The sequence below is a fragment of the Epinephelus fuscoguttatus genome, linkage group LG16, assembly GCF_011397635.1.
Source record: "Epinephelus fuscoguttatus linkage group LG16, E.fuscoguttatus.final_Chr_v1".
In the NCBI taxonomy this organism is placed as follows: domain Eukaryota; kingdom Metazoa; phylum Chordata; class Actinopteri; order Perciformes; family Serranidae; genus Epinephelus; species Epinephelus fuscoguttatus.
Window position 1 is genome coordinate 24,199,634 of NC_064767.1, and position 26,111 is coordinate 24,225,744.

A 26,111-nucleotide genomic window follows, 5' to 3' on the forward strand; every position below is an offset into this window, starting at 1 on the left:
GGAATGTTTTGCAATGTTGAAGCAGGCCTGACAGGATATACAAGAGCTTAAAACCAGACAAGAGTCTCTTGACAAGGAGGTTCAAGATCTCAGGGCTCAAAATGAGATCTTCAAGCAACAACTTGAAAGTGTATTACTTTTTAATGTTTTCACTGATGGGTTTATCTTATATATGATTTTTGTATATTGTTTGGGCCAACCATGCAGTGAATACTGGGTACAGGTTTGGAAATTACCACCAGCCACCAACCAAATGCTGGTAAAATATGCAAGTGGCTGCTAGATTTGCTTCCCTCACCAGCCAAAAAGACAATGGCAATCTGTTGAGTGGCTGGTAGATTTTGGAATCCACCGGCCACAGTGGAACTAAACAAAAAATAATAATTTCCAACCCAGTGTGGGTATGAAAGAAGGGGTCAAAATAGCTGAAACTGGAAAAATGTTCCGGACCAACACGAAGTGTGTTTTAAAATGGTTTTATTTCTTAAGATACAGGTATCATTCAATACTGACACAACTTCCAACAACAGCATTCCTTTCAACCAGTAACAGGTAAAACTACATGTGATGCAGCTTCTGTCGTCATCATGTAACCACATTCCCTGCTGCTGGCTCCACTGATTCTCAGTGTTACATAACCAAACCAGTATCTCAAAGCAAAAACCAAACTTATGAGATTCAGGCTGATTTCTGTGAGTCTAATTTGGAGTAGCATACACAGCAGTGTGTGCCCATCATGGTGCTACACATTCATGAGGCACAAATATTTGGTTTCCAAATTAAAAAAGGCCATTCATATTCATATTTTCTGTCAACGTGTTGATTAAATGAACAGTGTATATTCATTTTGACACTGCTAAATACACTGAAAAGAAATTAAACATAGCTGAAAAAAGCCATTAATAGTTCTAAGTCACAAACTCTAGAGCACTGGCAAAAATGAAAAGTACTCCTAAATTAAAAGAAAATTACATCCATAGTTGATTAATTCTGTTTATATCCCCTTCTCCATTTTTCTTAGGTTCTTTCAAAACAGACAGCAAAAAGCTGTTGAACCCATTTATTTAAAAACTAAGAATAAGTGAAACTTTGGAAACACGACAGCTGTAATTGGTCCTTTACATTTCACACAGTGCAGGTATGCAAGTACAGTAACGTCTGCTTAAATAATGGTCTGCAAATGACTAGTGTCGGGAGAAAAGCAGCAAACCTCTAGCACTATATTTAACCTCAGACAAAACGAGCAAAATAAAGTTTGAAAACGTTACTGCTGTCAACACTTAGAATCATTATTTTTTTTTACACCAATTAGCTCCTCAGAAAACAAGCAGGCAGACCAGTTTGTGTAGGCTCCAATGTTTTCGGTATTTTATGTTTATGTACACGAGAGCCAGCTATAGATAATGTCATAAAGTGACCATTTAAAGGGTCTAGAAAGTGCTTAGAGGATGTAAAAAGTAAGTTTATGTCCTACCTCCAAGTAAGACATAAAGTTTTGGAGCAGCATGTCACTCTGTCTCTGCTACTGCAATAAGAGTGTCTCCTCTAGTAGAAAAATGACCAATTTGTGTCAGTTTCAAACTGTTGATAAGTGAATTCTCAGGGTAGGATTGAGTTGGAGGACACTCCCAGAATCCCAAAGTCATCAATAATATTGACTGAGAAAGACGCAACGATCAGTCTCAGCAGTCTCATTAAGGGGACAGATGTGTCAACTCAAAACAAGGCGGGAATCCACAAGACGCCGCCGCAATAACTCCTTAAAACCAATAAATTAAATAATGACAAATTACTGACACACATTTGTTTATGAAGTTGTACTTTCTAGTCCCTTTAAGTTACGGTGGGAATATTTACAAATCTGGCCCTGTGAATGCTGACTTTCAGTGCACATATTCATCATCACTTAAGTCTGAGTCGTCAGCCTCCACCTCTCCTTCAATCACAGACTTCTTCCCTCTGCAGCAGGACACCACCAGACCAATGAGGAAAGCCTAAAAATAATGAGCACAGCACACATTAGGAAATATTTCATGAGGATCATTTGATCGATAGAATGCATCAACAGCACCAGGAAAGAGGCTATTAAATATTTTTGCTGAGGAGATTAGCTGTGTGCAGTCTTGGAAAATCATTTTCAGTAACCTTTTTTTATTTTTCGAGTAGAAATTAAATGATGTGCTTTGGCTCTCACGCTATTCCCCCGAAGAAAACACTCTTGAACCGATTTTGAACTGAATTAAATGTTTTATAGATGTTGTTGCTGTAAATGATTTATTGCTCAACAGATACAGAATAACTATTTTCACTGGTTTTTATTTGTCTTTGCCAATAATGAACAAGAGTCTCACCTGTCAAATTCCTACTGGGAACATTAGACTGTAATTCTCATACTACTTAAAATTAAGACAAGATTTACATGCTTGTACTTACCCCAATGAAGGCCCAGTTGCCAAAGTAGTAGATGGTGCTGAAGAACCAGAACTTGTGGAGGAAAAGATAAGATCTTGTCACAGTGCACTGGTCTGAAAGGGACAGATAAAACAAAGGAGCATTAATAACAATAACAGCACATTTACTATTGTATTCAACACAAGATGGTTAATTGTAGCTGGTTGTTGTTGTTTCACAGCACTTTAAGTGGAAGTCCCCCTCCACACAGGTCTTAAAGTATGTCAAAAAATACTCTTGACATGATAAATATTTTGTTTAACATGGCTTTCCCCACACAATAGTTCTGAAAAAGGGTCTGGAAATAGATTCTTTCCTGCTTTCCCTTCTGGATTTGGCTTCTGCTCTGCCTGCCCATCATCACTGTGTGCACTGGGTTTTACTCTCTGTTTTCTCCAGCACTGCTCATGCTAGGTTGACCAGTGAAAGATCAAGATGGCTAGCGTCAGCATTTAGAGGAAGCATCGGAGAGAGTAAGCCATACATGTTTGAGCCTCAGTCAGACCAAGTCTCAAATGAAGTCTGTTGTCAGCGACTAGCAGACGTATCAGAATGGTAAGTTTAATTAGCATCATTTATTTGTTTACGTAGTTTGTTAGCTTGCAGGCTAACTGGCAGTGGCTGACACAGTGTTAATGGTTGTGAAACATATCGGAAAATCTGCTATGATGGGGTTTTATGTAGATAATGGACAGAAGCTTCAGGGTCCGGTTTATATCCAAAAACCAAGAACTCTACCATGTCTGCTGTCAAAACTTTTACTATGCTAATGCTAACACTGGAGGTTTCAGGTTTCTCTGCCGGTGTTGTGTTGAAGTCTGTCCCCCACATCAAAATGTGTTTCCTGTTAGACAGCGATTGGCCTTCATATTAGTGACATACCTAATCTACTTTGCTTGGTGTACGTCTGAATCTCAGATTTTAGGGAGGTGAACAGACATCGCCCCCTTCAGTACAGGAAATCGACAACACCCTCTAGTGACAAACGTTGCACAGATACAAGTCAGTATTGTCAAGGTCAGACATTTTTGTTGACACTAACATAAGAAAAATACATTTATGAGTGGAAGGGGACTTGGTGCAAGGTGCAAGGTTTCTGCATTACACACATAAATACATAATATATGGTTCTAAACACTTTATTTAAAAAATGTAGGATACTAAAGTTAGGAAAATGAGTTGTTATGCAACAAAATGAAAAATAAAGTCTATGTTGGTTTGTAAAACCAATAAAAAATGTTGCAAAAAAAGAGTGCAATTGCCTTTATAATATAGATGGTACTTTTCTACACTTTATGTACTTGCATGCCTACATGCTTGTTTATTCAGACCCACATAGGACAATCTACAACGTTTGATGCCAGAGGCAAGTCATGAACTTCTACCACCTGAGAAGCTGTGTTATAGAAAATTAGCAGGATACACAAACACGACTGCCCTTGCTATATAAGCAGAATTTATAATTTGTTGCAGAGGTTCATTTTTTACCTTGGGAAAACATATCTGCCATAAAAAAAATATAAAAACAGTGTTCACTGTCTTGGCAATTCCTAAAGAAAAGGGCTGTGGGGTATGGCTAAAACCTTGTAGAATAGCTGAGCAGGTGAATCTGAGTTTAATTTTTTTCATAAGATTGTCAAATTTACTTTCAGTATAAAGTTTTCATATCTAGCATAAGCTTCATGTGTACATTTTAAGTGGAAAAACTCCAAGAGAAATAAAGTGACAGCAAAGTATTTTAATTCATAAGGCCTCCAACTAAGCTACAATACAGCTGAAGCCGTCCCCTGTAAAATGTTAATGTTTTAAATTTAAAGTTTGCTAAATCACACTACCCTAGGACATCCTCCACCATTCTCTATTTTTGATTAATTGATATGGAAACCCTTGAAGGAAGGAAGGACAGAAGGAATCATTATAAAAAGTAAGAAAAAATAGACTTCTCAAACAAAGTGACCGATGAGGAGGAAGTTAAGAGAATAATTGGGCACAGGTAAAGGAGGAGAAAAGAAAGGAAAGAAGATGAAGAGTTAGCCCGAGGAAACAGAATTTTTGTCTTAAGAGAAATATGAGAAGTAGCTTCTCGGTGGTGTGGACTGCCATCCAGAAAAACAGCATGAGTGCAATAAAATGTGACACATCTTTTGCTACATGGTGTTCATAATTGCACAAGTGTAGCACTTGTTATACATCTGTGTTATAAAGGGGTCCGCACTCACTTAAGAGCCAAAAACAGACTGCTATTACTCCATGGAGCAGTGCCTCGGGCAATTTTGTCACTGTAACTAAAAAAGACAACCGGTCTTCTGAAAAGAGGAAAGCCATGTCACTGTCAATATGAATATGGCTTAACCAGTTGATAGAACTGGGATGATGTAACATTTAATGGAGCTTTGCATCGAATATATCCAGTATTGCACATTGAAAAGGCGAAAGGTAAAAGCGCGACACGCAACAAGACACCAACAGATTGTGAAGACGGTGGACCATAGGGTTATGGGTTATTCATGTAACCCTGATTCTCTGATGAAGTAAGGGGTGTGCAACTTCATCTGGGACCATCTCAAACTCTCCAGGTATTATGTGAAGTGCAAATTTCAAACGATCCATGTATTGTAGAACAGTCCATAAGATCTAAAATGAATCCTGTTGTTATAGTGGGTTCATACTAAGTTCAAAACATGTAGAAAATATCCCACTGTTAACTTTTAATAAGCAATAATGGCTATACTGATTGTTGTCTTGCTGAAACTGTTATATGTGTTTTTGATTAAGGTTGTCAAAAATACCAATACTTTGAAATATACCACGTTAAAAACAATACGATCACACTTAATTGTGCACTTGATAGTATCAAAATTATCGAAACCTTAAAAAAACCTGATTTACAATCAGTTTTCCAAAACCAGGCCTGTACAGATGAAACAACAGGAACGATATCAACTGGTCCCCAACCTGTGGCTGTTGCCGCAGACTCACCAGCAACAAACCATGTGACATGTTCATGATTTGTCACATAAACTCTATAGATAATCTGTTAAACATCTACAAACAAAGCAAAACACTTGAATTGTTTAATCTTGACTAATAAGGTGTTGAAATGTTACAAATACTAAAAAATGAACTTTCTGTAGGTGGACTATCTTAATGAAAATGTTACCATGACTTTCTCTGCACCAGCTCTTTGTGTAGCCAGGTGGTTAAGGCCCAAATGCACTGAAAGTGACAATTGATGTGCCTCATTTGGCTGTCTCACACACGTCTGATGCTCCTATGGTGCCCTGCAGGCATCAGATTTAAATTCTGTTTTAAGCAAAGGTCACTATTGATATGTAGGCAGACACAAGTTTGTATGCTTTACAGATATACCGAATGTTAATTTTCTATGTGTTACTGCTGTTTTTAAATTTATGTTGCCAGTTAAGTGACCTATAGCTGTCAAACTTTCATGATAGATGGTAGAGGGTGGGTCTGTTATGCTAACTTATCTAACAAGGGTCTCAGCTTTTATTGTTCTTATTTAGTAGCTGATGTGTGACAACAAATCTTTTAACATCTATAGTCATTTTGTGGTTGGCAGTGGTAGTTGTTTTCATTTTGCACTGCAGCATTACCACTGTATTTTTAATAAAGTTTTGAGCTAAGCTAACAGGGCTAACATCAGCTGTCATCTGTTGCCTTAAACTGTTGTGCACTCTCGCTTCAAGTTCGCCTCTCTGTCTCTCCTCTCTGCCTCACTGATGTCGATTGCTGGGTCTTCATTTGACAATGCCTTTGTTTCCTGTTCAGTAGGTGCACTTCAACACATATGTGTCAGACACTTTCAGTGCATTTAGACTTTTAATTTAAAAAAGGGGAGGAAAAAAAATCCTATTTTGTGAGACAAGGACTTTTTTTTCTTTTTGTTGTGGTATCAAAAGAGGTACTGATTATCATTTTATACCAGTATGGTACTGAAGTTTGAAATTCTGGAATCGTGACAACCCTGCCAGACAACAGACAAACCAGACAACATCTCTGTTTATCGATAATGTCATCGCCATTAAGTAGATAGAAGAGTCCACCAACAAAAAGAATGAAAAGCTTTCCCTGCCGGCTTACTGGTTTACCAAGCAGCAGCTTACTAACCTTTTTACTAAAGGGGCATTTGTTTGAAAGTTAAAAGTTAAACAGTCATAATCCACTCAATGCACCGATCTGAACCTGACACTGACTCCTAACGAAGCAATTTTCTGGGGGCACCTTTCAAACTGGCCTTTGAAGAGGTAAGCAAAACTCTACTCTGTAGTCTGGAGTGTGCTATGACCAAGAACAGCTCAATCAGTATTGACTGCACTCCGTGATCATAAATATAAACACATCAAAACCCAAAACTTGTTTATTGCTTATAAAATCCAATAGCTTTCTTTGTCTGTGGAGCAGCTCCCTGCTTAATGCCACTGACATCACCTTTGAGTCTTACCGCTCCAGATTTTAACAGGACTCGATGCTGCTATTGATCTGAGTGCAGGAATAATATAAGAATTCTTAAGCAGAGTCATTCCCCTTTATGTGCATGAATGGGTATTGGCAGGCTTGGGAAATGCTGATGACGTCAAATGCGGAAAGTGCCAATGATATGCGTGCAGTGTCTGGGTCTCTCTTCAGTGCTCCAATTGTTTTTATGTGATAACACAAGAAGAAAGGGAAGGAGGGAAAAATGCTTGCCTTCAGATCACATGTATTAATTAGCTCAGCCATGCACACTGAAGCAATAAAAGGAAAAATATTTCAATATATTACTAATCAGACTTGTATAATTTCCACAGAACAAGGCGAGGGAGAAAGTCCACAAAGCTCAAGTGAAGACGAAATGCACTGTCTGGCTATGTTAGAGAGCCATCTGGAGCATTAACGCTAACCCTGCTGAGCTGCTCCTATCACACTGTTTCTTACACTGCTCCTCACACTGACTTGAACCCCATGAACAGTACAATCAGACTTATACTAAGCTACATGACATCAAGGTCCACAGCAATACCACAGTGTGCTTTAGAATGTATTCATTAAAGCGAGCGTTTTCAAAAGCTCTCCCCTTTAGTGGGCTGAATTTTAAATTCTGTGTCTGTGCTGTTTCATCTATAGTAAAGATTAGATAGAGCAGAGCCACGGCAGCTCTAAAGGTGTACCAACAATCAGCTCATACTTCACAAGGATCAACAGATAATAGAAGAAGCAAGTCGATCTTCATCCCCATGACCCCACTCTTTCCCTCCACTACCTCAGCCATCTGTAGCTCTCCAGCTGCTCACCTGAATTGCAGGGCTCTGAGTGGGACCTACAGATGGTTCACAACAGTGGTCTGCCTAAATATATTATCATGTACACCACTGACCCACTTCACCTTGAAATCATTACCATTCTCCGATAAGAGCATGGGGCAGTGCGCGAGTGCAGGTAATTTCACCTTGACTCATGATACCAGGGTGAGTGCTGCCCCGTGTAGCATGATGCATTATGTATAACTTTCATCCCCGTGCTCAAACACAAACACATGCATAAAACTCCAAACACACACACAAATTGTGTTCTTTGTGAAAGCCTCTCTATCGGCAAGCACTCGTGTCCCTACACTGTATGCTTTTACATTCACTCCATCTAAAAAGCAACAGAGCACTTCAGAGCAATTCCAATGTCCTTTGAGGATGCTGATGTTCCTTCAACAGAACTATTTTCAAATCTCCGAGATGAACGTTCACCAAGAGCATCTTCTCGCTGTATTAAATCTTGTTTTTCTTCGCTTGCAGAGGAAATCCATTTGAGCAGTGTTTGAGACCTTCAGATGCAGACACAAAAGACAATATATCAAAGTAACCTAACTTAAACCACTCATTATACCAACAGGAAGCTAATTACGCCTGTTTTCAACCAAGGTTCCTATCCATTCTCCATTTCAAAAGGCCATACTTTTCTCAGTAGAATTTTCAGACAATATTTGACATCTGAGTACAAACAGCTACATGTTTATTAGGGTGCTTTACCCCCCTGCCCTGTTTGCTTCAGTTCAATCTCGCTCAAGTTTGCTTGCCCCCTAAGTGCTCTTCGTTTGGGCAGGTGTGAACACAGCAATCGCAATGAGGTGTGCACCAAAACAACAGAACCAAGACCTTTTTGAAGAGGTGGTCTCGGTCCAGTTACAAACAAACTCTGGTATGGCTCGTTTGTGGTGAGAACGTGTACCGACCTCGATCTGAACCAAGTGCAGTCACATGACACATTGTTTGGGTTAAACAGAGCATGTTACAGTCCTAGAGGATTATTAATGTGCACCTCCTCCTGTACTGCCTTAATATGCACATTCAGCGCATCCAATGCATCAAAACATTGTTTTCTAGTTGGAGCGCTTCGTTTTCAACCTGTATGGTTTGCTTAAAATGAACACTGCAAGCAATATAGTACACGATGACCAGCGCTAAAATCAACCTGCGTAGCTGTCCCTCCATTGTGCATTAGAAAATGTCACATTTATCTTATAAGTGTACTCTTCTTCAACGTTTTGTTTACTTCCTGGATTTTTCCCACATGAAAATTCTGACGAATCAAGAACAGCTTTCTCTCACAACCATTTTATCTGGTCCGCTTATAAATGCTGCCGTGAGAACACGAACCAATTCTAGGCAATTATACAACTTAGTAACAAAATTAGACTCTGATTCAGATCAAAGAAGGCAAACTCTAGGTCTGAAAGCACCCTTATGTGAATGCATGATTTAAAAATCCAACTGCAGCTCAAACAAATCAATTTACACCAAACAAAGTTCATCACTGCCAAAAAAGGAAGTAAACCAACCAGTGCTATCTATATTTGTATCATCTCCCTTAACATATCAAAAAATAACATCATTTGATTGATCCCCCTACATTTTTTGTATGTTTATAAATAACAACAGAAAACGAGTTGAAAAAGGTTAATTTAATTTTCACAGTGTCTGTGCAGTCTTGTTTATTCACTGTGTCCATGGAAACAACAATGAATGCAGCCATAAAGGCATGGTCTGTTAACTGATAACTACATCGCTGCAAACTCAAAACTGTTCAGACAAGCTTACTATTTGGTTATTTTTGATGCATATGTAAATATGCAATTCAAAGATACTTCCTTTCAAACCAATTTGGTCACAGATGTTCTGATTTGGTACACTTAAGGTACTTGGGGCAGAACTGTTATGCAGTCTGTGACTTACAAGTGTAGAGGCAGCTCTGCGTAGGAGTGTGCGTTCAGTTTCACGCCATACTTCTTGCCTTGCTTTTGATATCATCAAGCTCACTCGGCCCCGCACTCTCTCACACAGTGGTAAATGTTTTGGCATGAAAAACTACTCTGCTTGTATCATCGATTTATTTTTAGAAATTCTGAATTTTATATTTTAGAAAACAGGATAGCAACAACAGTCTGGAAACACAGATATTATTTTACACTCTTCTTTTTTTCATACTAATCCAGGCTTAAGAATGACTAAAATAAAATTCCATACTTTTCCCCTTGCAATATGGGTATTGTTTTGTACTTGTTGGTGATGTTCACGAATTACTTTTGTCACCAAGGTCATTTTAAAACCTGGGGATGCAACTGCATCTCTAAAACTGAGTATCAAAAGCAGATAATCACACAACTTGGCAACAAACCTCCAATTTTTGAATGTTTTTGGTGTCATGAAAGATGTATATCCAATATTTACCCTCTTTTTAGCTACTTTTTGGTCTCCACTAACTTCTAAAGGAAATATTTTACTCTATAGCTGCAAAATGCTTCACTATGTTCACCAGTGAGTCACTATGTTTGTCTGTTTCCTGATTGGGTTGGAAGTGTACAGTGGGTTTATAAGAGCTTTTTTGTGGGGAAAAAGTTAGAAAATATTGATTGGAGCAGCTTTAAGCAAAGAATATGATTTTAATTACAAAGCCCTATCTTAATCAGAACATGATTTTACTGCCATTAATTCATAGAGAGGGACTTTTTGCACAAAACCAAGCAGGCAGATAATCTCTGAAACATTATTTTCCTTTGAAAGGTAAGGGGTGTCTGTGGATTACAAGATGGACATTTTCCTTTCAAGAGAATAGCACTTGATTGACATATTCCATTGTAACGCAAATTGATGATGATCCCCTTGATACAAAGAAAATGACTATTAATTTGTGTTGGGGTTGAGGGAGTCTCCTGTTGAAAATTGCTTGGGCACCTGACATCTCAGAGGCAACACATAAAATTACGACCATCTTCCCCCTGAAGCTCTTTAAAACAATGCTGTGGAAACCGGCAAGTTGCTAGGAAACAGACAGCAGTCCATGGAGTGAAAACACTCCTCTGTATTAGAAATTTCATCACTGGGATTTAAACTAGAAATAATGTAATACGTTTTCCAAGGTAAAACTGAACTTCAGCTCATGGTTAAAATGCAGCTTTAACTGTGAGTAAGATATTTGTACGGAGTGAGGCGGGCTCCAGGGGTCTTGTGCCACAACATTAATAATTTTGTCTCTGATAGCATTGACCTTAATGGCAATAAAGAACAAGAAAATCATCAACAGAAAAACTGGAGCAATGACCCAGGGGGTATTTATTGGCAAATCAAGCCACTATGTCAAAATCAAAACCTGGGGTTGAATATATTGATATTAAGTGTGAAATAAACTTTTAATGCTGCAAAAAGTTTATTTGGAGTTGACATTCCATAATAAAAAATGTTATTGACATACTGAGGTTTTGTAATATGCCTTAACTGTACACACAAAGCACAGAGTTTAATAAAATTATCTGACAGATTCAACTCAAGAGAGTCTTTCAGTTTGGGGAAGAAATTGAGTCAGGAGTGCTGAGGACAGAATGTCATTAAAATCATTGATAAGACTCTCCAGGGAACTAATGTAACCAATAATGGGAGTTGCAGATGTGATGATGGAGGCGTTAACGCTGCGGCAATAAACAACTAAGACGACAGTTAATTTCTTGGGTGAGGGATTGATCATTAGATGGACATGAAGATGGATAAATCTGTAAAGGAAGCGATCATAATGAAATAAAATCAAATGCATCAATGAGCCAGATGAAGGCCTATTTAAACTGGTCTGATGGATCATTAACATTTGAGAAAAAAAAACAAGAGCTGTAGATCATCCTATCATCCAAGAGGGTGGTCTTTGATGATATGATGATATAATGATGTAAGTACAACTACATACAAAAACAACTTTACTGACAAAGGCTGATGTTAGATGTAAGACTTAGATGCAAGTCAGAGTTTATGATCAAAGCAACTCCCCCACCACGAGTAACAGCGTGAGCATCATGGTGGGAAGAGTAATTTGGAAGAGAAGCCTCGTCTAATGCTGAGAATTCATCAGGTTTTAGCCAGACTTCATGAAGCCATAAAAAAGCACATTTATTCATTAATTTAATTACTTATTAAAAGAACTTTCAAGTAAAGTGACTGAATATTAACCAAACCCAGATTCAGTTCTGCGTGGGTTCAAGTTTGTGTCAATGGCTTGAGAGAGTATGAGTATGGATCTAAAATGAAATGGACCAAGATGAAACTTTTTCCCAAATAAACGGCTGCTATAATAACGAGGAAAGCAGCATCACCACTGTGCAGAGGACCAGAGAACACAACTGATACTCAGATTCTTCTTTTTCTTGAAATACATTTATACCCCGTGTTAATTACACACTGAAGAGGACTTCAGGGTTCAGATTGTCTGGGTCCTTGGTAACTAATTCCTGAGGATTCATTTCCATTTGAGTACGTACTCCAAATGAGTAATGGCCTGGTAATGACCTTAGAGTAGATAATGGAGAGCTTGGCACTGAGCACCTGCTCATCAAGGTGTTAGCATCATTACATCACTGTGACCAACCAGCCAATCAGTCACCACTTTGACGTCTACCCTCTTTTGCCTTAGCTGGCGTTTGATCCAGTGTCACACCGAGGGTTATTAAAAAGTGATGCCCTTCTGATGCCATTTTCCACCACAGTGTATTCCTATTCTTATTGTCACATCCACAGTGAGGAGCCTGAAATTTAGAGAATATGCGGATGTCAATTCATATCCATGTTTGTGAAAATTTTGGTCATGCTACAGTGAAAAAAAAAAATCCCGGGGAGACATGGCATGGAGAATACTATTTCTATGTTTACAAAGCATGCAGACATAGTACACTGCCTGATTTAATGCCGTGGCTCTGGATTGGATAAAATGGAAGAAAAAAGCCGAGCACTCACTAGAATGCTACAGAAGCATAACGCCATTTTCACAGTAGACGCGGAAGCACCCCGATATGTCAACTGTCGCACTGCCACCTGTCAACAGTAGCCTGGTCATTCACGCCAGTGTGCTCCTCTGCTCTTTTCTAATCACATGGAGAGCTCTGTCTCTTTCTGCTTGTGTATGTGTGTGTGTGTGTGTGTGTGTGTGTGTGTCCACTCGTCTCTCTCAATCTCTGATTAGACACAACTGACAATATGAGTAAGCATGGGATGCATATTTTATCATTTATTATAATCAGATCATTTATTCCATATCTAAAATTTCCTTTATATCGTTTATAAAAGCCAATATACATATGGTAGTTTATAATAGTAGTAGTACAGTAGTATAATAGTAGTAATAATGGTTTCTAATATAATAATGTATATGAATATAATAGCTTTCTCGCCAGATTCACTTGTAGGAAATCATAAACCAGACACTGAAACTACCACTGCAGATCATGAGCTGGCAGCGAGGCTCAGTGCCGTGGCGAGTCCGGTGTGAAAAGCCTAATTGCTTAAAACTGGCACCAAAATGACACCGGCAGCACTCCACGGAAAACTGGTGTGCTTTGTGGTGCTTCTGCATTAAGTGTAAACCCTGCACAAGTTTCAATTATTATTACCTGACACGCTTTGGCCTCCATAGTCAATATGTGGAACGTTTGATGCTCAGTTTCTATACTCCTACGTTCACCTTTGGGGGTACCCCACCTATATAGGGTGTCTCCCGTCTGCCTCCTGAGAGGTAAATGACATTGCTCTTGGAAGTAATTTCCGTGTTTTAGCGCCGTTAAGCTATGTTTATAAATTCATATTATGGTAACATACGTTTATGTTTATACGCTCGTATTTGTCAAAGTTTTCACCTCTTGCTGTCAGGTATGTTTTCTGTGTCTTATTTAACTGAAATGAATGTAACATTTATTTTCCTCAAGTCAGTGCACATGCTTCTGTAGAATCCAACCAATATTTGAAGACCAGAATATACATTATGTAACAGATGTCGGCACAGTGTGGGTTAGGGTCAGGGTTAGAGAATGTGATTTTGGGGATTTAACGGTACAGTATGTGTACAGACGGTACACTTTTGTTGTACTTGATTTATGATTAATAAAACAAATAAATTAATAAATAAAGAAATAATTGTCATGATACTGGATCATCTTCAGTTTTTGTCCTTAATATTGTTTCTATTTAATCATTAAGATTTTTTTTTAAATTGAAGTTGCTCTGATTGAAACTCTAGCAAGTAGTAAACATGATCAAACAGCAGGTATGTTAAAAACATCTAGATGAGCTGGATGGTTGACTAAGAGGCAAGGAACCGTTTAGTGCTCACCACTCATCCCTCTCACTGCATTTTCAATGTGCCAGACACAATAAGAAAAAAAAAATACTCATGCCAAAGGTGGATGAGGTGCTCTTTCCTTTTGGAGAAAAGCTGCTTTATGTAAGGAAGAGTTGCACTCCTTTACCAGACAAGTCTTTCACCTGTTACTTTCTACAGTATAGCAGTCGATAAGCTTTTGATTGTATTCCCTATCAGTCGCATGTGTTGTCTCTGCTTGACACTTCCTCCTCCTCATGGTAGGTGGTACAACGGCTGTTATGAAAGCAGGAGCCATTTCCAAGATGGCCAAAATAGGATCAGTTTCCCTAAGCTGGTTGAAAGGGAGAACAGAAATACTACATTGTCCTCGGGACTCTGGCACCTTGACTCCTTTAGTATAATAGTGTGAATTAACAGGTCTCACAATCCTTTGACATGTGCCCTCTGTAATTAACACTGCTCGGGCAAAAACTGATTTTTGATCTTACTAATTGAGGGTCCTGTGGTGCCAACAACACATTTGATTTCATTTGCGTCACTTAATCCAGTTCAACTTCCACAACTATCTTTAACTTCTCTTCTTGTCAGATACAATGCAGCTTCAGGGCTGCAGTAAACAACATGATTAAGTGGTGCAGAATCAAGGCTGAATCTGTTTGAGTTAATTGTGATAGTTGTAGGACAGGAAAGAAATTATTTGTTTGAGGAAAACAAACAACCAAACAAAAAAATCCAATTAATTTCTACAAATCTATCTGAATAGACATGTAAACAGGAGTATTATGGGGATTTGTCAGTGTATGTAATTACTGTATGTTGGCATTATTATCAAGTTTAAACATAGTTGAATTAATTACATGCAATCTTATCAATCGCTTAGGTAAATGTGATTAAAGGAACAATTAACCCCCAAAACAAAATACATATTTTTCCTCTTACCTGTGCTACTTATCAGTCTCGTTTTTGTTTGTGTGATAGTTGAGTGTTGAAGATATCAGCTGTAGATATATCTGCCTTCTCTCCAATATAATGGAACTAGACAAAAATAATGACCCGGTTACTCAAGATAATCCACAGACCTTGTTGTGAGCAGTTTCATGGAGGGACTATTTTCTGTCTACCATTCTACATCCACCAATTGTATCACTGCGCAGAAAGAAGGACTCATCTATTAGCTCACCAAGTACCATAGAGCTAGCTAACGTCATAACTCAGCTGTGGAGGACGCCATTAATGTTTGCCCACAATCCTCGGCAACTCACAACAAAACAATCTCGACTGATAAATAGCATTACAGGTAAGAAGTAAAATAGATATTTCTGATTTTAGGGTGAACTGTCCCTTTAAAAGCAGCCAAACGTTTTAGTTGAAGCTGTTGTAATTGCACAGGTGACTGGGGCATTGGCTTTAGATATATAGTTGGTTCTCCTTATACATTGCATCATTATATATCATAGTGACAAAGGATTTTATATCTAATAAAACATGATTATTCTGAAAACAACAACCACCACCATCTAGCATGACAATAGCAACAACTGGCCATCGCCCGCCTTTTTCCGCGCTGATTTATTAGAAAAGGGCCTCAAGAGGTACACTTCCTCAAATGTCAGACATTAATCCATTAGCAACTCTATGTTGTGTAACCCTGATAACATCACCAGCCATGAACAAAACCTGCTGCTGAAAGCTCAAACAAACATGTTAATCACTTCTGGTTCCTTCATGATTCAGTGGGTAGTTAGGCTACCCTGCCTCAAGCTATCCCTATTTAGATAAGCAAGGTCCCACTTAGGTCAACAATGTCAAGATGCACTTCTCAGTTCTTTCATTCAACAGAGAATCATACATAAATTATTATTTTGATGATGCATTCTGTATATAAGTACTGATAAACTTTTATCACACTTTTAAACATTTTATTAACAGCATAATGTTTAAACAGCTCCAAATTTTTTCTGTCACACTAAAATACAAGACAGTTCTGCATTGTAGTTAAGCTGGACTTGAGACAGTGACTGTGCAGTCCAGTGTGTCTGAAACAGGAACATTTGGCACATTACGTCTTTCTGCGGAGGTTCTTAGAAATGCTTCTATGACAAAACTCTACTTCAATGAGACATAAAGTATAGGACCACATTTCAAAATGGAAACCTTGGCCACATAACAAATGATGTGCCATCACGTGTGATGACATTGCAATGCTCTGAGCTGACGCATAAGGTAAACTCAGCAGTCTGTTCAATATGAAGTGCTTTGTAAACCTCAAGGAATCTATGAAGAAATGCTGCAACAGCTATTAGACATCTGTTTACCACAGCTTCTTTCACACATTGTTCTTGTTTTTTTGCCCTTTCAAACACCATGGCAATGCCAGAATACATGGGCCAAAGGACAGTCCAGCAGATGGCAGTAATGCAACGCTTAGGGATGCCAACTGCCAAAAAACTCAACAGAAGACAAAGAAAGGGCAAAACCGAATGTGCGAACATGACGGCAGGTGTTGATACTCTCTCCGGAGCTAACCTCTCTCACTCTATTCAGCAGGTGAAAAACAAGACACAAAGGTACTTCTGTTGGTCTTGAGAAGCTGCGGCATTTATTTGTCCATTGACTGCAAACTCTACTGTACATTAACTACTACTTGATAATTCACCGCTACAACTCTCGTCTCTGCTTATTACTCCGCTTTTATAAACAGGGTCTGCTGGGGTTTTTTTTTTTTTTTTGCCTTTAATGGACAGCTATGTGTGAAAGGGGGAGAGAGAGAGGGGATAACATGCAGCAAAGGGCCACAGGCTGGACTCGAACCCGAGCCACTGCGGCAACAGCCTTGTACATGGGGCGCCTGCTCTACCACTAAGCCACCGACGCCCTGGGTCTGCTGGGTTTTCACCCTATTAACAGCCACTCTCTCTTTGTCTATCTCGCTCCACCACACACTACGCACACACAGAAACACACAGTTCACTCAGCGCAGTTTTGTGATTGGTTCGCTTGCTCCACATGAAAGCATTTTTATCACACGGATGTGGCCCTTTACGTGCTTGTCTCTGCAATATTACTGCTTTCATTCACAGTGCAGCCATGCTGGCATTTCCCCTGAAATGTTACAAGGTCTTGAGGTGAGAAATTGGTGGTACAGATTTCCTTGAATATCGCTCCCCATGCAGGAAATGTTCAAGAGGCTCAAGAGTATGCCACCTCTTCCTGTACTATAACTACAATATAACTAATACGACAACAATCAGCAGCAGCATCTTTGATAAACACAGTGATTCAACATCAATTTATAGGTTATTCAAGGCGGCTATCTGCAAATTAATTTGGGCAAAGCCTTTTTGCAAGAAGGTGTAAAGAACAGTTTAGCCTATCCAAAGGTAGGAGAGAGCCTAAATGCATGTGTCTACACATCAGATTATTGTAAACAAATAATATCTTGCCTTTAATCTCTGCAGTTCTTCTGCCTCTGCTTTATCTTTCTATTTTCTGCCTGTCTTACCCTGTCTTGATGCATTTTCAGTACTGTTGGATAAAGTGAAAATTATTCATGAAAACCAAGTCGATAATGGCTATCTCTAACATCTTTCCTGTATTCAGGCAAACACCTCATTGTCATTCTTAACTTTCCTGCCACAACAGGTCCAGGCTCACATGCCTTTCTTAATGGCAGTGGGAGGCAACACAAAGAAACTCTTTGAGGGAACGGACATGCTGTAAGAACTCTTACAATAACATGGTTTTAACATGGAACTAGGGGTGAATGCTATGGCCAAAATCCTTTGACGCGGTATGTATAATATCATGGTAACAGCATATGTCACGATACTGTAAGTGTTCTATAAATTCAATGAAGAAATTGTTTAAAAATAACTGTACTTCATCACATTTGATTTGTTTTCTTCTTCTATTTGGAATTCCAATACAAACACACTACAATTACTGCTTCATGGTTGTATGCCTCCCTTAACTAGTAGCTTATAGCTAAAGTTTACATCCATGTCTGTGAAAACATGGATGCTTTACGCATTTTCAACCCGGCAGCACAGAAGATCTATACAATCAGCACAGTTGCAAGGTGGCACTTTAGATTAGTGTCACCGATTCAATATCTAATCAAATGTCTACCCTTCTGTACCTGAGTTATGGCGATAAATAATGGGCAGAGAAGTGTTTTTGTAGAATATTATGATGTCACAGTGGCACTGACCTTTGACCTTTTGGCTATAAAGACATCATCACATCATCATTTTATCCTATTTGATATCTGTGTGAAATTTTGTCATAATTGTTATAAGACATTTTGGCCAAAAACATGTTTTATGAGGTCACAGTGACCTTGACCTCTGACTTACAACCCCAACATTCTAATCTGTTCATTCTTGAATCAAAGTGGGTGTTTGTGTCAAATTTCCCTCAAGGCTTTCTTGAGATACTGCATTCATGAAATAAAACACACACAAGGTCACAGTGTCCTTTGACCTCTGACCACCCAATTCTTAACAGTTAATTCTCGAGTACAAGTAGATGTTTGTGCCAAATTTGAGGAAATTCCCTCAAGGTGTTCTTGAGATAGCGCTTTCACGAGAGTAAGATGGATGCAAGGCTGCGGTGACCTTTGACGACCAAAATCTCATCAGTTCACCCTTGAGTCCAAGTGGACGTTTGTGCCAAATTTGAAAGAAAAAATCCCTCAGGGTGTTCTTCAGATATCACGTTCACGACAATAGGACAGAAAGACACATGGGTGTACGTATGTTTGAACGAATGGACAACCCAAAAACATTTCACCTCCAGCCACAATTATCGCTGGCATGGAGGCATACAAAACAACTGTGTCACATGAGACAACACTTGAATTAAAACCACAAGAATAAAATCAAACTAATATTTGTTCAAAATGGAAGCTTGAAGGCTCCTGAGAACAATAATTTCTAGTCTTGAAGGTTTCTGTATTTACAACTTCACTCTCCTACTCCATATAATAACATTACCTTGCGAGGTAGCTGACGTCACAAAATCACAAGAATCACATGATCAATCAGAATCAAAAGAGAATACAGCCTTAATTCACAACATAAACTGCACAGATTGCTCCCACAGTAGAACAGTATTGCCAAATCTGTAGTGGTGGACATTTATTTACGGTTGTACAGTATATATTGTTACTATATCGCTCAAACCTGCATGGAACCCAGATATGCACTGAATCATATGACTGGTAATATAGCTACAGACATCAATAAGACTATTTCATGAGTAACACATATAGCAAGGCAAATGTAATCACAAAAATGTAATCAAGCAAAGTAAAGCAAAACATTTAGAGTCCTGAGAAAAAATAAATATGTTATCTACATATGACTAACTAAAGAATAATGCAATAATTTAAGCCTGGCACAGTCAGGAGGCACATTTATGAGAAAAAGCCACAGTATATTTAGGCAATAATAAATACGCTTAATATTTAATTGACTGTGAGAATTAACTGCTTCTGCTTATGTGTTTTCCACATGAACATTACTCTGTTTATTTATTACATATTTGACATTTAAACACATCAGCACTCATTAGCTACTCTAATTGCAACTCAAGTTTGCATCTTCTGGGAGAGCATTTACAGCCCCACACCTTAATTCATTGAAATGAAAAAATAATTATCCTCCCCTAACACTAATAGACTGCTGCTAAAGATAGCTTAAAGATAGGCTGAACTAGGGGGAAAATCTGAAATATGACAGGCATGCTAAAGTACACATTATGTTTATGATCTTTTTTGTTTCCTTTAAACTTTTGTAGGGATGACAGATAACGTTAGGTAGACTGCTAAGTTTAAGTGATTTTATATTAAATTCTACTTGATACATTTTATTCCTGCTTATGTTAGGTCTCCAGGGTCTTCAGTATCACACACATACACTTAAAACTATCTCTGGCTTTGTAACCAAATATGATAATTCTATCATATCCACTCCATCACCATCAAGAGCCTCATCTGAGCATTTGGCACATGAATAAATAATTGTGATAAAGCTCACTGGTATGATGTACATTCACACATTTATGTTTTCATGGCTGATTTACTGTAATAAGTGTTGGCATGGAGACAGCAAGAGGCCACGCACTGCATTAGTAAATGTTTGTCCTTGGTATTATTCCCTCTAATGGATAATGAATGGTGATAAAGATTACTGAGCAGTGTTGTACACGAAACGGCTGCATGGTACACCGTCCTGCCTTTCTTCTAGTGTAGACTCGACTTGTGAGGAATAAATCTTTGATGGTGTGTTGTAAGTTCTTCCAACATCTCACTGTTGGGCCGGTGCTACCTTACTGTGCTAGCAAAGATGACAGACTTACCCTCAGGCGCATCGGCATCACAGATCCTTGTGGTGCCAAAAGTAGCATTCCCAGATGTAGGACCTGCTGAGGGCATCTGACTCTGATCAAGAAACACAAGAGGCATGTGTTTAGCAAAGAAACACTACAAACTATTTCATGTGGTACAAACAAATGAGGGCTTGACAAAAAGGACCATAAAATCATAATCTCTGAAAATCTATAATGCTAAGAATAATACCCAACAGCATTTGCTTCATAAATAATACAATGACAAATCAACACAAAAATCACCTGGAAGGTTTTGTCCCAGATGATGCTCCGAGTTTTGCCACGAATAAATTCAATAAATAGATATAATTCATGTCCTAACAGAGCAATATGAGCTTTTGTAGTTGCTGTACACTTAAACAAACAACAGGTTATTACAATGAAAATTATAGGGATTACAGTCACTTCAAAAAAGATCAGAACTAAAGAGATTACTAAATTAAAGGGACTCTATATGTGGAAATTCAGAGTGTATTAGTTGTGTGGACACACCTCTCAACATAGAGGTGACTCAGCCGGCATATAACAGCTAACAATGCTAACTCCATAAACAGCAATTAACAGAGCCAACAGAGCTAACAGTGGGTTGCTGGTTTTTTTTTTTTTTTTAGATTATTTTTGTGGGCTTTTTGCCTTTAATAATGACAGGACAGAGCGTGAAATGGGGAGACAGAGAGAGAGTGGGGACTGACATGCAACAAAGGGCCGCGAGCCAGATTCGAATCCGCGGCCGCTGCAGCGAGGCGGTGCCTCTGTACATGGGGCGCCGGCACTATCCACTACGCTACCGACGCCCCAGAGCTAACAGTGTTAACCAGGGGGGCACCGGAGAGTGGGCACTACACTTCCATGACAACGCCATCCCAATATCAGCAATAACCGCCGTATGAGTGCAGTGCAAAGCGGCAGTGATGAGCTAGCCAGTGGGATACACACATGCTTTAACATGCATGATCGGCTCACCACAACAAACCACAGACAAGCTCGGATTAAAACAAATACGTAACCGTTTTTCACCAATGGGGAACTGGTTCCGTTCCGGTTTCCCCTCTTAATTTAGAACTGTTCAGAGCATTCTGACCAAAATAACTGGGTTCAGAACCTTGATCTGGGGTTTTTCTTGATCTGAATTTCAAACTGTGACAACATCAGTGGGTGTGTCATCTTCTAAAGGTCGGAAAGAGAGAATGGAGAACGCAACAACAGAGAACTCGAGTGAAAATTCATCAGAAAAAAGCAGAACATGCAGTGGTGTCATTAATAATTGGTTCATACTTGTTTTTGGTCCGATTTTCTTTTTTTAGTAAAAACCAAATTATCTGTAACAGCAGAGCAAGAGTTTATAGGTTATCAATGTATTGCTCAATTTTAGCTAGTGTTTACTTCCATTGTGCACTGTATAACATCCTCTGTTGATGACACATCTTTGATTAAGATTGCAAAACTGGTGGAAATACGGGCTGGTTCACTAGATAGCACCAATGTTCCAAATATCCTGAATGTAATCGGTTCAAGAACCAGAGTTACTTTGGTGAAAAAGGGGTAACAGAGGTGACTTACATAGCAAGCAGTGGTTTGCTGCTATATTAATCCTCTGAATATCACATACAGAACCTTTAACTAAAACGGTATAAATTTAAGGAATTCACAGTACACAGTACTTAATATAGACTGCACAGAGGTTGCACTGTATATGCTAGACTGTTCTAAATGACACTTAATGTATTTGGATACTGTAGGTGAATAAACAGCAGCAGAGGAATAAGCCATGTTTTTACCCTGTGAGTCATATAGAGCTGCTTTTAAAAAGGTCCCTTCCTCTCATTTAAAAAGAGGATGTTTCAGCAAAAACACCACCGTGGTTCATTTTAATTATGTTGTTTAAAAGATTTTTTGAGATGAAGCATAGACACCAGGGTGCATCTAAACCACATGCACACACCCACACAGAGAGAGAGACAGAGCGGGAGAGAGAGCGCAGAGCTACATCAGATCACACAGAGGGTATACTGTCAAACAACACATCCACACAGTAATAGCCACACAGTCTAACACAGACAGACAGAATTAAAAAAGAACAGGAGTCTGAAAGCCCCGTTACCAGCCTGCAGAGACCGTGCTGCTGCCTACACCTGGCTGGACCGGAGTGGTCTGAACTCACTCGCTGGCTGACCGACACTGCCTTCGTTAGAACCCCATCTTTAGTGCTAGATGTCATCGGCTAGACTAAAAACCTAAAAATACACAAAAATATACATACATTTTTCCTCACCTGTACCAGATATTTCTGGCTGCCATACATGACATATTGTGGGGCGAGGCTGTAGATCATGTAGCTGGTGTGAAGGACGATCAGCAGAAGGATCATACAGAGGAAAAGAAGAGCCTGGGGGCGAGTTCTCTTTGGTCTTATTTTGTACAGCTGAATAAAACAAACAAAAAAAGTTATTACCATTAATATAAATGTTAATATTTTGCAAAGCTTAAAAAACACAGAGACCTAGGAACTTTGCTTACCCTTATCCAGAAGAACCAGATGCCCATGTTGCGAATGCCAGCCATTGATGTGATCACAAAGTACATGGTGATGACAGTGATCAGGATGTAATCCAGTGGAAAAACCTGTGATACCAAGGACAGAGGTCAGCTATGTCCCTCACACACACACACACACACACACACACACACACACACACACATAAACACATTATTGCTTTTAGAGCAGAACATTCAGGCTGGTTTCCTCTCAAGGAGTCTTGAAGCTGTTAATGAGCAGTTATCATCAATACTGCTTGGTCTAGCCCAATTGATCTAAAGCACATCTAGCTGGTCACTGTGCAGTGCATTTAGACATCGTCAAAACTGCTAAACACCAACAACTGAGTGAGTGAATACTAAGTGAATAGATAATCTAAATAGTGTAGTCTAGATATAAAAGCACAGCATGTGTAACATACATATCGATCATGTCCTGTACCCTGTACTGTTCTGATTTATCCTCAAACCTGATCCCGATATAGCATCCCATTCTTGGTACGGCGCACTTAATCCCTTAAATATCAAGGTCATACTTCTAAACACTGGCCTTAGACATTTAATCAATGCCACTATCTATGAAGCAATTTTTTAATGGTCTGAGCTGTCAGTCATTTCTTTTTCATCTCATCTCTTTTTCTTTTTTTTTTAACAGTGTCCAGTGTCAGACCTGCAGCTATGACCTGGAGGAGAGAAGCGACAGTCATGATCTAATGTTGTGTCAGTCTCAATAGGTTTATGGTTCTACACACATGAAAATGCTGTAAGATGATAGTGCCTCATTTTTGGAAACTTACAGCTCATAGGCTAAAAATGCCCCAAAAAATATCTTTGCCAAAAAAAGATCAATGAACACCCAGACTCTCAAGCTCCAAGTGTACTAACAAACCCCAGTCACAACACTGACCTTTAGACTTTAAACAGGTTTTCATTATTTAAATGGCACAAACAAGGGAAGCAACAACAGGCAAGAAAAGTTATGAAATATATTTTGATTCATTAGACAGAATGCACAAGTTTCACAAATGTTTTCTTCAGATTATTTTTTGGATTGCAATTGAAATAGAATATTTTATAATAAGTAGGGTTTCTAAAGTGTATAATCACCTGAAAATAAGAACTGCTCAGATATAAACAATATGTAGATATAAACAGCTCAGAATGAATATTGTGAAACTGTTTCATTCAGTGGTTTTACTGGTTTTAATCACCTGGCCTGTTTGTTTAGGAGAGGAAGAAACGTCTGCAGAAAATTTGGCTCCTGTTCAAAACCTCTTGAACAATGAACACTGAAGGATTTCAAACCAGGAGAAGTTTTAGCCAGGTCGCAATCTGTAATCCCTACTACTAGATACCCCTAAATCCCCTTAAATATTAAACACATGACCTTTAATTACATTTTATTTGTCGTATTTTTTTGTCTGTGAACAGCATTTTGATTTGTGCATAATGCAAATAGTGTAAATAGCAAACAGAATAATCATAGGTGATGAATAGTATATTTTACACCTCATTTACATTCATCTTTTACATACTGCACCATAATTTTACACCTTTTATTTCCTGTGTTTCCAAATGTGACTCACAGAGAAATGTATCCAATTGAAATTGAATGAATGCACAATGTAAGCACCTCCTGAAGAGCGTACAGTAGTTTTAGATTCATGTTAAGAATCAATTATAAAGTAATTTTGCCTAAAACTATCATTTAAGTTGAAAAAACAGCATTTAGTTGGGTATGCTACAGAGAGCACGCTGGTTTTAAGCACAGCGTATGATAATCATATTATTTGTGAAGGTAGTAGGCAGTGCTGCTGTATTAAGCTGTACTGTACTGCAAGGTTTTTCTTATTTGTCTACCTTTGTAGTTTTCACTTGTTCCCATTACAGAAGTTACAAGGTTTGTAGAAATTACTGGATAATAGCTTTTACATTATTGTTCATGAGCTTGTAAATGAGAGGTTTCAGAATCAAATCAACAGCTGGTTCATAAAAAAATATAGTTGAGCCAGCTACACAATGCATCAGTTTTTATTTCTGTGTTAATTTTCTGAGGTCTTCATTTAATAGAGTGTAGCAACTATCCTTTATCCTTGCCATCTATTGTGCTCCCACTTATAGCTGTGCTGACTGTGCTTGTCATGTTGGAATTTCTCTCAGCCCAGCTTCCTTGGAACATTAAATTATTGTGAAGTTACCACTGAATGTAAATTGCACTTGTGAGTATGATTCTTGTGGGTATGATTTCCCCGTTTGTAATTTAATTGTCTTATGGTCTTTGGTAAAACTTAAGGGGAGCCTATCAAACCATATTTAAAAGTAACAAACTGCTAATTAGCATAAGATGATGACTAATTGAGTGTATGTAGCTGCTTTTGTCGTTGAGATTTTGTTATTCCACATTTCACCTGCAGTATACTCAAGCTCACACACTTCAAGTTTTTTAAACAGTTTAAATGATGTTTAATTTAGGTTAATGGTGATGGAAACAAGAAAATATGGCTTTAAGCACATCGTAATTGAGGATAATCATCTTTTCGACATGAGAGATGAGATGATACTCACGGGTTGTAAGGCTAATAGAAGTTCATTCAGGGGATTGGTTAGGTTGGTGCCAAAGATTATGAACCCGGAGCTGATGCCAGCAGAGTGAAGAGCTTTATCCAAACTGGAACACACAGAATAAAGTTAAATATGTGTATAAATCTCCAACATTACACATGAATAACAACTACTGTGTTGTTTTTTTATGTCCTAATGCTTGCCTTAAGAATCACAGCGTTGAATGACATTGACTTACTTTGAAATGAACAGGGCAACAGTGAAGAGCAGTGCAACCAGGATAAAGAAAATACCCAGCAATATCTGAAACAGACAAAGCAAAATAAATACATTAAAATAACAAACACTGATATGTACCCACAAACAAAGGAAGTATCTGCACCCACCCATGACTGAACCCCAATAATGGAAAATGAATGTTTACAAAGGCATCCACAGGGTCAGCTAATATAACCTTTCTGTCATGTCTTTTGTCAAGGAGAGACCATATGGCTTGGCGAGCCGCAGTTTGGCACTGTTGCCTGAGGTGACAGGGGGAAGCAATGGCACGG

The 26,111-nt window shown here is 38.6% G+C and overlaps 1 protein-coding gene across 1 annotated transcript in view; it reads right to left on the reverse strand.

The window, feature by feature from the left end:
* Window positions 1-460: 460 nt before the first annotated feature.
* Window positions 461-26,111, reverse strand: part of lmbrd1 (LMBR1 domain containing 1) — a 70,776-nt gene continuing 45,125 nt past the window's right edge. Inside the window, exons 10-16 of the mRNA XM_049601015.1 lie at window positions 25,799-25,863; window positions 25,564-25,666; window positions 22,981-23,085; window positions 22,736-22,885; window positions 20,434-20,515; window positions 2,434-2,525; window positions 461-1,994 (exon numbers count right to left, since the gene is read on the reverse strand). Coding sequence (XP_049456972.1) covers window positions 1,884-1,994; window positions 2,434-2,525; window positions 20,434-20,515; window positions 22,736-22,885; window positions 22,981-23,085; window positions 25,564-25,666; window positions 25,799-25,863 — 708 coding nt within the window. The 3' untranslated portion in view covers window positions 461-1,883. The remainder of the gene's footprint in view (window positions 1,995-2,433; window positions 2,526-20,433; window positions 20,516-22,735; window positions 22,886-22,980; window positions 23,086-25,563; window positions 25,667-25,798; window positions 25,864-26,111) is intronic.